Consider the following 13,656-nt stretch of genomic DNA (forward strand, 5'->3'; position numbering starts at 1 on the left):
GCTGGAGGAAACAGGTACAAAAGTATCTATATCCACAGTAAAACGAGTCCTATATCAACATAACCTGAAAGGCCGCTCGGCAAGGAAGAAGCCACTGCTCCAAAACCACCATAAAAAAGACAGACTACTGTTTGCAACTGCACATGAGGACAAAGATCATCATTTTTGGAGAAATGTCCTCTGGTCTGATGAAACAAAAATAGAACTGTTTGGCCATAATGACCATCGTTATGTTTGGAGGAAAAAGGGGGAGGCTTGCAAGCCAAAGAACACCATCCCAACTGTGAAGCACGGGGGTGGCAGCATTATGTTGTGGGGGTGTTTGACAACAAAGTCAAGGTATTGGAGTCTCCATCACCAGCCCTCAATCCTATGGAAAATTTGTGGGCAGAACTGAAAAAGCGTGTGCGAGCAAGGAGGCCTACAAACCTGACTCAGTTACACCAGCTCTGTCAGGAGGAATGGGCCAAAATTCACCCAACTTATTGTGGGAAGCTTGTGGAAGGCTACCCGAAACGTTTGACCAAAGTTAAACAATTTATAGGCAATGCTACCAAATACTAATTGAGTGTATGTAAACTTCTGACCCACTGGGAATGTGATGAAATAAATAAAAGCTGAAATAAATCATTCTCTCTACTATTATTCTGACATTTCACATTCTTGAAATAAAGTCGTGATCCTAAGACAGGGAATTTTTACAAAGATTAAATGTCAGGAATTGTGAAAAAAAATGGAGTTTAAATGTATTTGTCAAAGGTGTATGTAAACTTCTGACTTCAACTGCAGAATTGCAGGCACAATTGAAAAGTTAACGCACGGAACAGACACTGTATTAATCAAAGAATGAAAGCAGCAGGCCTACTTTTTTCAATGCATGAGAAATAAGGTGTGGAGTGTGAAGAGGGTCAAATGGAGAGAAAGAGATGGAGATAGAAAGAGAGAGAAATGAAGGAGAGGGAGAGACAGATAAAAAGACTAAAGAATTGAGGGAGGATATAGTACTAATTAACTAGATATCTTAGACTGTTCACCCACCCTCGGAGTCTGGATCCAGACTGGCCTCGGCTTGTAGCTGCCCCAGTAGACTCTGGGCTCTACGAATGGGCTCTGATCCAGGCAGGGCCCTCTGTAGATAGACCATGACTCTGTGGAGGCAGGGGTAAGATGGAGGCTCCTGGAAGTCCTCTGGACACTGGTCCAGCCAGACTCGAAGGATGGAGGCCAGGGCACTGAGGGTGAGGAGGGAAGGGGGGCAGAGATAAAATCAAGAAGCCTGCTGGGAGCAAGCTGCTGCTGACAGAGGGAAAGGTACACAGTATCAACCCAGCAACAACTCAGCTTGAATCCATATGGAAAGCAAGCAAAGACAGACAGACTAAGAAAGTAGGAGATGTTGAGAAATCTTACGTTCGAACGGCTCCTTTGGTTTCAGAGGGTCTACATCGCTCCATCTGTCCTTCACTATCCTCTGGAATTCCATATCTGAGAAAAAGAACAAGAGAAAATAACATTTCAGCACCAATGTCTACCATCAGTCTGTAAAAGAAGTGAGACCAATAGGTTTCCTTAGCCTTTCAATGTAGAGTGGCAGTCAAAGTGTGTCACAGCCCAACACTTAAACATAAAATTCACCTCGTAAAAATCATGTTGATTAGCTAAATTATTTGAACCAGGTCTTATAGCACTATGGCTGGGAGAAAAGCCTGAACACACTTGGGCCCACCAGGACCAGGAGTTGCCAGCCTCTGCTGTACACTACAGCCCCCAGACCCAGACTTACTTGTCCAACAGCAGCTGCAGCACGGTGTGTGTGCTGGCGAAGGCGCGGTACGTGGACAGGAAGATGCTGGTGTAAGTGAGGTCATTGTCCCCGAACGCCGTCAGCAGGGTCTCCACCAGCCGTTCCAGCGTTCCCGCCCGGATACTCCGGATCTTACAGGTTTCCAGCTGGCTCACTGTGTGGCCAGGGGGCAGCCGGTCCCCCTCCGCCTGTGACCAGACAAGATTGAAAGAACCAGGGATATTAGAACGATGAGAACGGGGGAGAGAAATGGAGGGAGAGACAGAGAGGTGTTGAGACAAAGGCACACTATATTTAATTCTTAAGCAGATGTGTCCGAGTATTGTGTCTGCTGGGAGAAGAATTAGAAGAGAGGAGAGAGATATTTGGTGCTGCTAGCACACTAAAACAGGAAACTCTCCAATCTGCTTCTAATCACGGAGTGGAGCACCCCTCCTCCACCCTGTCCTCTGGCTAAGGGAGGGAGGCAAAGAGGACAGCAAACTCAGTCCAACTCCAACACACAGTAGCTCTCCACTCTCAAAGTCAATACTGGTCTCTGGTAAAAATCTCACCACAAATGTACTGACTGTCAAGTACCAAACATATACATTCACATTGTATAGCATTTCTTCAGATGGCACTCTATGGGCAGTGCCACAACAGTAAACAATGCACCAGTGTGGCACTGTGGCTCACTGTTTACATTATCTTGCTTTCCCACTAAAGAAATTAAGGGATTACAATCACCAACAACCACAAAGAGACAATCAACAGAACAGACAATGGTCTTGTTTTCACTAGCTTACTCATACATTCACATATACAGAACTCCCACTCAGAGGCTACAATAAACAAGCACTCCAAATGTATACTGCCATATAATAATGTGGGGTAGTTGTTCTCATCCATATGCTTTGCTTTTACAGGATGTAACATGCAGGGAAAGAAGAATTATGGTAGCAGTTGGGTCGTTCCACTTCAAAAAGCACAAGAAAGACAATTTCAACACCCACCATCTCAGATTGTTCTGAAATCGTTTCGGTTGTTAGAAACAGATATGATTAGCATTCCTGCAAAATAATTTTTTTTAAATATAATTTGTTCCCTGAGAAATTATGCTGATTGATTGCACACAAATTGACCATTTTAATTTCTAGGATTCATATAATATTCAATATTCAACAATTATAGTACCCAACATCCTATTTGGACCTAACTTTTTTCTAACAATGTGTAAGACATGAGGACTCCAAAGAAGTGGTCAATAACTATCCACGGACACACCAACAACGAGTATATTGGATCAATTCTCTATGTTTGACAAGTAGTATGCTGCTGCAGCTCAGAGTATTGTTCCTTAATCCTATGTCATAATTTCTCAGTGAATTTGGTGATGGTTTCTTTCCCCTGTTCAGAGAAATTAGTAATTGAAGTTGTTGGGTGTATGTCCCATCCTACATCCTGATAATACCAGGTTCTGACCACTAGATGGTGCTGTTCCTGCTATTAGATTTTTTTTTAAAGAATCTCCCCATTGTTAAAGGGATAGTTCACCCAAATCACAACACATTATATATATATATATATATATATACCTGGCCCATAGACTGCTTACAGGGTAAGAAAACATATATATATATATATATGTTTTCTTACCCTGTAAGCAGTCTATGGGCCAGGTATGACAGCAACCCATGCTTTGGTTTTGTTTACCTGGCCACAATTTCAAATGCTTTTTGGCATTTGTGGCACAAATCCAATGCAGGCCAATGGTAACTATATTAACATTTCCCCACTTCATATCCCAAAAAATCTATAATTAATATCCTTGAGTTACACAATCAATTGCTAGATACTTTAATCACAAATTTGTCTGAACAGGTGGGGGGGACAAGTTCACTGAGAATACATTACATAGGATGAAAAAAACCAATACTCTGAGCTCCATACTAGTTGTCAAACAGAGAACTGATACTATATACTGGTTGTTGGGGTGAGATTGGTGTGGGGTGTTGGGAGTCCGTGGATGGCTTTTGACCACTTCTTTGGATTCCTCATGTCTTAGTCATTGTTAGAAAAAGGTTTGGTCCAAATCAGATGTTAGGTACTATAATTATTGAATATTACATTAATCCTATAAATTAAAATGGACAATTTAGGTGCAATCAATTAGCTTAAATTTATCAGAGATCAAATTATATTTCAACAAAATAATGTTTCCAGAATGCTTATCTTATCGATTTCGAACTACAGAAACAATTTCTGAATAATCAGATGGTGGGTGTCAAGGCTTGCTGAAATAACATGGAATGACCTAATTAGAACCAGACAGAGATAATTAGAGGACGCAACATTGCACCTGTCTCATTGTGGCATCTGTGCGAGCATGGGCAGTGCCATTGTGGCCATCTCCATTTTGAAGTAGTACATTTTCTTATTCTGCTACTTCTATGAGTTGGTAAACAAACTGAAAGGGTGCATCCTGCCACCTGGAATGTGCTGTTTGAACAGGTATAAAGCCAAGGTTGGCACTTGACTGCCACCTGCAGTTATGGAATGTGAGTATAATAGACTATAATTCATGAGTATAATTCATTGGCTGATCCCGCTTGACGATATGGATGGAATTTTGTGATTCTTCTTTAACCCATAGGAAGTCCCTCCCAGTTGACTACTTCAAAATTGTAAAAGTACTCAATGGCGCTACCAGTGCTAAAACAGGATTTGGGGCACTAGAGTACTCTCACTCTATGAAACAGGCAAATCAGGAAATCAAATGACTTTGACAAACAGTTGAGTAGGCTATTTGTGTAAAAGTTTTTATATGGACTGCGCAGGGTGTTGGCAAAATTGGGAGAATTCAACAGTTTAAAAGTTAAAACGCCCTGTGATTGCAAATTGACATGCATATCTTATAATGAAACAGACAACTTCTATCCACAAAACTATTTATTGTACCCCTCTCCTTTCACAAAGAACTATAGACTTATATAATTGCAAAGTGATTCAATCTGTCCAACGTTGCCATGTTAACTAGTGATTATATCATAAATTCTCCAATGGAAAGATTCAATCTGTCTATAGATATAATGTATTGATCAGGGTTATTGTTTGAGCCTGATAAAGTCTCTCACAGGTTCTCAAGTTTGCGTGTTTTCAACCAGTGTGTTGTAGTGAAAGAGCAGAGTGGTCCACTCACCCCCAGCCATCTTGCTCCCTTGTTGGCAGCCTGCTGGATCTGGACCCTCTTCAGTGTCACGTTATATATTGCTCCCTCCTCCACTTCCTCCCCCCAGTCCTGCACCGAGCTCTGTGGGAGAGACATATTGAGCTGTTGACACACAGACAAACCATCCTCTAGAACACAGGACCACAACAAAGCTGAACAAACCAAAACTTAGCAAAATGTATCACATTTAAAAAGAAGTGAAGTGTGTCTAGAAACAAAAGAGGAGTACTTTTGTTATGACTCAAGGACACCGAGAAAGAGATAGAGAATGAAACCCATACTGAGCAGAGTGCCACTGAGTAGGAGAGACTGTCTCCCTCACCCCCATACCTTTCACCCTCTCTGAGAGCTAAGGTCAGAGCTGGAGAGGGCCACTGGAGCGCAGGAGATGAGAGCTAAAGCTGAGAACTGTCTGTAGACTAAAGACAATAAAAGATCCCCGGCCTGTCTGAGACTGGCTCAACCTGAAACCTCTCCCAGAGCCTGGAACTGGTGGAAATACAGTACATGTACCGCTCACTGCCACACACACACACACACACACACACACACACACACACACACACACACACACACACACACACACACACACACACACACACACACACACACACACACACACACACACACACACACACACACAATGTAGTCTACTCTCTGGCTCTGAATCCATATTGGCGACATATTGCCTCTCAGCTATGCAGAGCACACACACAGAACTGCAGTTCACTCAAATCAAACATCTGCCCAGTCAAGCAGGAAGGCAGCCGCATGCAGTGTAACGGTGACCAGAGCTAATTTCAATCCCATAAAGAGGAGCTGTTTAGAGGACAGAAGCACTCCAGCAAGTCCAAACTCTCACTTTCCACCGCTGCCATAACAGGACAATGGCAAAGTCCACTCCCTCCCTAGACAGAGTGGTGGCAGCTAGAGTCAAAGGTTACAGCTGGCCGTTAACAGGCTTAAAACGCCAGCTCTTAAGGCCAGTGGAACTTAGCCCGGAACTGTTGTGGGTGGATGTTTGGGTTCTAACAAAAACACAGCACAGAGGGCCATGCAGGGAACCCACCCCAAACAATCACAGTCAGGCACTGATAAACAGTGTGTGGTGGCAATGGGCTCTGGTGTAGAGAGAGAAAGAAGGCCACAGAGGAGTAACCGAGTCCAGGAGATAAAACAGGCCAGAAGGTCTGTATTTTCCATCCGTTTCCTGTACAGTGCTGCCTCTCTGCCTGCGAGATAAATACTTCACTCAGTGAGTTATGCAGTCCAGTCCACTCCAAAACAATAGCAGGAGGTATTTCTGCTCTGTGGCCCAGCCTGCTGAGTCCACAGTCTGCACAGAGCCTGCTCTTTGTGCCAGGCATAAATGTTTTTCAAACTGGGGTTTAAAGGCCTGCCTGCTTTGTGGACCAAGTTGGGGCATATGGTGTACCAAAAGCACCGGGCGGGAGTTATAAAAAGAGAGATCAAACAAGTTATTCTCTCACAGGGGACATTTTAGCCTCTAAAAAGGACCCAGCTCAGTGTGTCATCTAATAGGCCTATAATACAAAAGCTGAGATAAACATGGTTGTGAAAAGGAATGAGTTTAGAGACTACATGGCATATAAATGACCCCAGGATATAAACAGAAGATGGCTTGTTTACTAACTCCAATTTCATAATTGTTGGACAGGCTTCAGTTTGGAAGGATGCTCCAATTCAGCGGAGAAGGATCCCGACTACAGAATTGACTATTTGCTCGGGAAAATAACAGTAGTCTGTCTCCGACCCGCTTCTGCTGACATCACAGAACACATCACAGTCTTGAGCCAAGTGAAAACAATACGCTCAAGATAACAACAACGGTGTCAAGTCTTTGGGCTGATCCGTAGGCTTTGTGCTTGCTCCAGACGCAGCTGCAGGGACCCGTGAAAGGAGCTCACGCCCCAGGGCCAAGGCAATTGTTCTACCATTTCACTCTCGGCTCAGAGACAAAAGTTTTTCATTTCTATGGGGAAAAACGAATGGCATCATATTTATTCGGACACTAGTTACATTTCCATAGCGCGGCCGCGTCTTTACGCAAAACGTTTACGCGCAGGCGATACAGACCATTTAAAGTGCACCACGAGAGCGTTGAGGGAGAAAAAACAATTCAAACTCAATGTTCAAATTCATCCCCCGCCGCCCCCCCTTTCTTTCCTTTATCCGCTACTTTCCCAAGCATACCCCCTCCCTCTCCAGCCGCTCTGAAAGCTGACTCTCAAACCACAAAAGCAACAGTCTGCAGCACGGAAACAGTGGAACTTTTTTTTACCATCTTAGCTTTCCAGGCGAATCTCATGGTCAGCGCTTCTCTCATGATCCGGGGACTGCATCAGAACACGGTATAAACAGTCAACCCAGGCAATAAATGTTTCCAGTCCCCAGCGACATACGGTGCTGTCCTGCTCTGTAAAATATTTTCTTCACTACACAATCCGTCACAGCTCTCTTGTCTGTGTTGTCCCCCTCTCTCAAATCCTCCTCCTCTCTTTCAATCTCCCCTCTTCCCCAGTCCTCTGTTGAATGGCTGAGCTCCGCCCACTGCACTCGCGGTCCTCCCAATAACCCCTCCCGTTACCATTTTCTTTAGATTTTTCATTTTCAGGGAGAACATTATGTGAAAGATACAATCTGACAGTAAATTTAAGATAGTATTTTAGTGCCCGTCGAGATTTTCGTTGATATTACGCATGCATGCTTGTGTGTAAAGCTTAAAGGGTCAATCTGAAGTTCCTTCATCCATTTTTGGACTTTCATTAATAATATATACATATTGATTATTGAAGAATATCATTTATAATTGCCTCATGAGCTTAGTTCAACTGTCAAACCCCATCAGAACCCCAAATATAAGCTTGTTTTACTCCAGTGTTTGTAAACATTGTAAATAAACACTACATACCCCCAAAACATGCTTGAAACTATAATGTTTATATCTTGGATGGTCAGTCCTAGCTCTGTCCATGAATTTGAGTGGTTACATTTCTCCAAGCCCACCCTTTAGCTTTTAACCAAAACAGAGGCGGGGTAACGGTTTGTTATTGTTTCAACTAAGGATTGGCCCTTTAAGCCAGATAGTCCTTGTTCCAGTGAGACAATACAAGAAGGCTGGAGTTGCAGTCACGACTGTGTATTGTTTATGTGAATAGGGTATGTGTGTGAGAATAGTCAACAACTGTTCCACTGTTTATGTATTTGTACACATAGTCAACCACCAGTGGTGTAAAGTACTTAAGTAAAAACACTTTAAAGTGCTACTTAAGTAGTTTTTTGGGATATCTGTACTCTACTATTTCTATTTTTGACAATTTTTACTTTTACTCCACTACATTCCTAAAGAAAATAATGTACTTTTTACTCCATACATTTTCCCAGACAATCAAAAGTACTCGTTACATTTTGAACGCTTAGCAGGACAGAAAAATGGTCCAATTCATGCACTTATCAAGAGAACATCCCTGGTCATCCCTACTGCCTCTGATCTGGAGGACTCACTAAACAGAGAACATCCCTGGTCATCCCTACTGCCTCTGATCTGGAGGACTCACTAAACAGAGAACATCCCTGGTCATCCCCTGCCTCTGATCTGGCGGACTCACTAAACACAAATGCTTTGTTTGTAAATTATGTCTGAGTGTCGGAGTGGGCCCTTGGCTATTCATAAATTGTCAAAAATAATAATAATTTGAAATGATTCATACTTTTTACTTTGACTTTTGATACTTAAGTATATTTTAGCAATTACATTTACTTTTGATACTTAAGTATATTTAAAACCAAATACTTTTAGACTTTTACTTTAGTATTTTACTGGGTGACTTTCACTTTTACTTGAGTCATTTTCTATTAAGGTATCTTTAATTTTACTCCAGTATGACAAGTGAGTACTTTTTCCACCACTGTCAACCACTTACTTGAGTCAGTGGAGAGATAGAAATCAGCAGGTGATCAAACATTTAGAGAGTTATTACGAAGCCATTAGGATGATCAATAACAGTATGTCTCATGTAATAACTTCAGCCACCAAGGCCCACACAATGCACTGTGAGTCATGTACTGCACCAGTAGGACTAGACTTCCAGTGGACAATGGGAGCCCTCTGTAGGAGAGTAGGCTGGCCATGCCGTGACCCGTGTCCTCTGACTCTCATACACTGGCCAATGTAACACACAACGTCACACAGCATCACACCAAACGTCACACACAGTGTCAGTCGGTGCCCACAGACGTACAGGCCAGCCATGGTGTCACTGCTCCCCAAACAGCCCAGTCCAGGTTGGCTGCAGGCCGGGCCAGAGGCCAGAGGCTGCCTGCCTGGAGGGCCAGGGGTCCAGGGAAGCCCTGTGTAGCCTGGCTGGAGGCCAGTTCCCAGGCTGGCTTGCCCCACCATCCACATCAGTCTCCAGGGCTCTGGGAAGCATCGACAGGCAGTGGGAAAGGTGGTGACCCCTGGCTCTCCCCCGGGGACTGTTGTGCTGCTCTCAGAGGTGAGTGATGTCATCCTTCTGTGCGACAATACTCCTTCTGACAAATGTGACAGGCACAGCTCAACTCTACTGGACCAATGAGCACACATCTCCCATTTCACAAGGAGTTGGTTTGGGATGCAGAGAGAGAGGGCTAAGATCTTTGGTGCAATCTACGGAGTTTGGCGCTGCACTGTTCAGATTAAATAAGAGACTGTTTGTATTGGCACAGCTGCTGGGGATAATAAATAAAGCCATATATCTGGTTGATTTACAGTACTAAGATCCTACTGCTGCTCCAACAGATCTTATAGTCTGGAGCAAGTCTCTATGAAAAAGGAGGTTTGTTTGTCTGGGGGGCCGGAGAAGGGGTGCTGTTCATCCTGAGATCTGGGATAAAATATATCTCCAATATCACAGCACAGACTGGGGGACTGCACAGAAGGGTCAGCTCTCCCCCTGGCTGGACCCTTGGACCCCCGGCCGCCAGCCTTCCCTCTGGGGGACCCCTGTCTACCCCCCTCCCCCCATCCTCCCCTCTGTCTCAAGGAAACCAGGACAGGGAGCTGCAGCGCGGAGTGGAGCCGGACAAAAACAGGAGGAGCACGGTGCTGTTGTTGCACCACTGTGGGGAAAAAGGCACATTCCAGGAAATCTCCCACTTCCTGCCTGCAGCCTCCTGACTCCACAGAGCCTGCTGTCCTCATACATGACGGGTGGGGCTGGCAGGGTTAGAGCCATAAAACACTACTACTGCTACAGAGGGACTGGAGAGGAGAGGAGAGGAGAGGAGAGGAGAGGAGAGGAGAGGAGAGGAGAGGAGAGGAGAGGAGAGGAGAGGAGAGGACAGGACAGGACAGGACGGGACGGGACAGGATGGGAGAGGATAGGACGGGAGAGGACAGGAGAGGACAGGACAGGACAGGAGAGGACAGGAGATGATAAAATAAAAGTAGAGGGACCATAAAACTCTACATCAAGGGGACAGGATTGCATCAGAACACTCACTTACAGAGAGAAGAGAAGAGAAGAGAGGAGACACTCAGGACAGCACTATAGGGATCTAACTATCCATCTCAGAGCCAAGAGGGTTTTGCAGATCAGACAGCCAGACCGTTCAGGATGGTTTGAAGCTGCTCTGTTTAAGTGAAGAGGATCAAGAGGTCATTGTCAGGGAAAGTGTACTGTACTGTTTAGTGGGTGTTGTCAGAGCTGTGTGTGCGTGCGTGTGAGCGCATGTGCTCGTGTCATAAAGAGTTCACAGCAAGGTCAGGAGCTCATAGAGAAGCCATTTAAGCCAGAAGAGATCTAGCAAAAACAATAACAGAGTCATTAGTGGAATTCAGAGGGAACTTAGGAATAATTATTAGATTTTGTACATCAAGCTGGATGGAAATTTTAAGTTGAACCTTTATTTAACTAGGCAAGTCAGTTAAGAACACATTCTTATTTACAATGATGGCCTTTCATTAGCCTGATATGAGCAAAAAATAAGATTCATCCTCACTATTAAAGTATTGGCAGCTGTAAGACCCAGAGACTCCAGTGGAAACTCTGTCATTGCATCATTGCATAACAAGCAGTACTAGGAAGGTCCTGTCAGCATCCAATGCCAGTATGTCTGTCTGTCTGTGAGCCACAGGGAGGGATCCCTTCCCCGAAGCCTCTACTCCCACTACTACTGTCACTATTGTGACTACGTTATGTCAGGTACACTTTGTGCCTGTGTGTGGGTGGGCCATGTGTCCTGCTATATGTGTCTGTGTGTAATTTACACTGTCTGCGCATGCAGATCAGTGTGCCTGTGTGCCTGTGTTTTTACCACACTATCCAGTAGGGAGTGGTATATATGTAAGATGGTGAATTTATCCAGAATCAGCGCTGGGTTTGCCAATGCAACGTGCAGGAGTCACAACTCCAGAGGAGTTGGTTGTTTTTATGACTTTATGATCTTCTATACCTTTGTAAAACCTAAAAGCTGAGCAATCAAAGTTAAAGGTGCAAAATGCAGAAATTGCTCCGCCATTTCCTGGTTGCTAAAATCCGAATAGTTCGCCTAATTTCAGTTTTTGTGACAAAACAAGCATTGCATAGTGTAGAGAATCATTGTACCATCTAAACTGCTGTGAAATATATTTTCTATATTTTCTATCAGTCTATCACAGTGCCATCCGTTTTGTCACCAAAGCCCCTTATACCACCCACCACTGCGACCTGTATGCTCTAGTTGGCTGGCCCTCGCTACATATTCGTCGCCAGACCCACTGGCTCCAGGTCATCTATAAGTCTATGCTAGGTAAAGCTCAGCCTTATCTCAGCTCACTGGTCACGATAACAACACCCACCCGTAGCACGCGCTCCAGCAGGTATATCTCACTGGTCACGATAACAACACCCACCCGTAGCACGCGCTCCAGCAGGTATATCTCACTGGTCACGATAACAACACCCACTCGTAGCACGCGCTCCAGCAGGTATATCTCACTGGTCACGATAACAACACCCACCCGTAGCACGCGCTCCAGCAGGTATATCTCACTGGTCACGATAACAACACCCACTCGTAGCACGCGCTCCAGCAGGTATATCTCACTGGTCACGATAACAACACCCACTCGTAGCACGCGCTCCAGCAGGTATATCTCACTGGTCACGATGACAACACCCACTCGTAGCACGCGCTCCAGCAGGTATATCTCACTGGTCACGATAACAACACCCACTCGTAGCACGCGCTCCAGCAGGTATATCTCACTGGTCACGATAACAACACCCACTCGTAGCACGCGCTCCAGCAGGTATATCTCACTGGTCACGATAACAACACCAACCCGTAGCACGTGCTCCAGCAGGTATATCTCACTGGTCACGATAACAACACCCACTCGTAGCACGCGCTCCAGCAGGTATATCTCACTGGTCACGATAACAACACCCACCCGTAGCACGCGCTCCAGCAGGTATATCTCACTGGTCACGATAACAACACCCACCCGTAGCACGCGCTCCAGCAGGTATATCTCACTGGTCACGATAACAACACCCACTCGTAGCACGCGCTCCAGCAGGTATATCTCACTGGTCACGATAACACCACCCACCCGTAGCACGCGCTCCAGCAGGTATATCTCACTGGTCACGATAACAACACCCACTCGTAGCACGCGCTCCAGCAGGTATATCTCACTGGTCACGATAACAACACCCACTCGTAGCACGCGCTCCAGCAGGTATATCTCACTGGTCACGATAACAACACCCACTCGTAGCACGCGCTCCAGCAGGTATATCTCACTGGTCACGATAACAACACCCACCCGTAGCACGCGCTCCAGCAGGTATATCTCACTGGTCACGATAACAACACCCACTCGTAGCACGCGCTCCAGCAGGTATATCTCACTGGTCACGATAACAACAACCACTCGTAGCACGCGCTCCAGCAGGTATATCTCACTGGTCACGATAACAACACCCACTCGTAGCACGCGCTCCAGCAGGTATATCTCACTGGTCACGATAACAACACCCACTCGTAGCACGCGCTCCAGCAGGTATATCTCACTGGTCACGATAACAACACCCACTCGTAGCACGCGCTCCAGCAGGTATATCTCACTGGTCACGATAACAACACCCACCCGTAGCACGCGCTCCAGCAGGTATATCTCACTGGTCACGATAACAACACCCACTCGTAGCACGCGCTCCAGCAGGTATATCTCACTGGTCACGATAACAACACCCACTCGTAGCACGCGCTCCAGCAGGTATATCTCACTGGTCACCATAACAACACCCACTCGTAGCACGCGCTCCAGCAGGTATATCTCACTGGTCACGATAACAACACCCACTCGTAGCACGCGCTCCAGCAGGTATATCTCACTGGTCACCATAACAACAACCACCCGTAGCACGCGCTCCAGCAGGTATATCTCACTGGTCACGATAACAACACCCACTCGTAGCACGCGCTCCAGCAGGTATATCTCACTGGTCACGATAACAACACCCACCTGTAGCACGCGCTCCAGCAGGTATATCTCACTGGTCACGATAACAACACCCACTCGTAGCACGCGCTCCAGCAGGTATATCTCACTGGTCACGATAACAACACCCACCCGTAGCACGCGCTCCAG

General features: G+C 45.5%; 1 protein-coding gene across 2 annotated transcripts in view; it reads right to left on the minus strand.

Annotated features, from left to right (window-relative positions):
* The window catches only part of rgl1 (ral guanine nucleotide dissociation stimulator-like 1), a 38,438-nt gene that overhangs the window by 11,485 nt on the left and 13,297 nt on the right, over positions 1-13,656 (minus strand). The window contains exons 1-5 of one of the 2 annotated variants that reach the window (XM_039002451.1): positions 7,318-7,506; positions 4,986-5,096; positions 1,784-1,992; positions 1,411-1,485; positions 1,039-1,232 (exon numbers count right to left, since the gene is read on the minus strand). In XM_039002451.1, coding sequence (XP_038858379.1) covers positions 1,039-1,232; positions 1,411-1,485; positions 1,784-1,992; positions 4,986-5,096; positions 7,318-7,362 — 634 coding nt within the window. In that variant the 5' untranslated portion in view covers positions 7,363-7,506. Of the gene's footprint in view, positions 1-1,038; positions 1,233-1,410; positions 1,486-1,783; positions 1,993-4,985; positions 5,097-7,317; positions 7,507-13,656 lie in introns of those variants that run through there. The other variant, XM_039002450.1, reaches the window with a different exon arrangement.

This window comes from Salvelinus namaycush, chromosome 10, assembly GCF_016432855.1.
Source record: "Salvelinus namaycush isolate Seneca chromosome 10, SaNama_1.0, whole genome shotgun sequence".
NCBI lineage: Eukaryota > Metazoa > Chordata > Actinopteri > Salmoniformes > Salmonidae > Salvelinus > Salvelinus namaycush.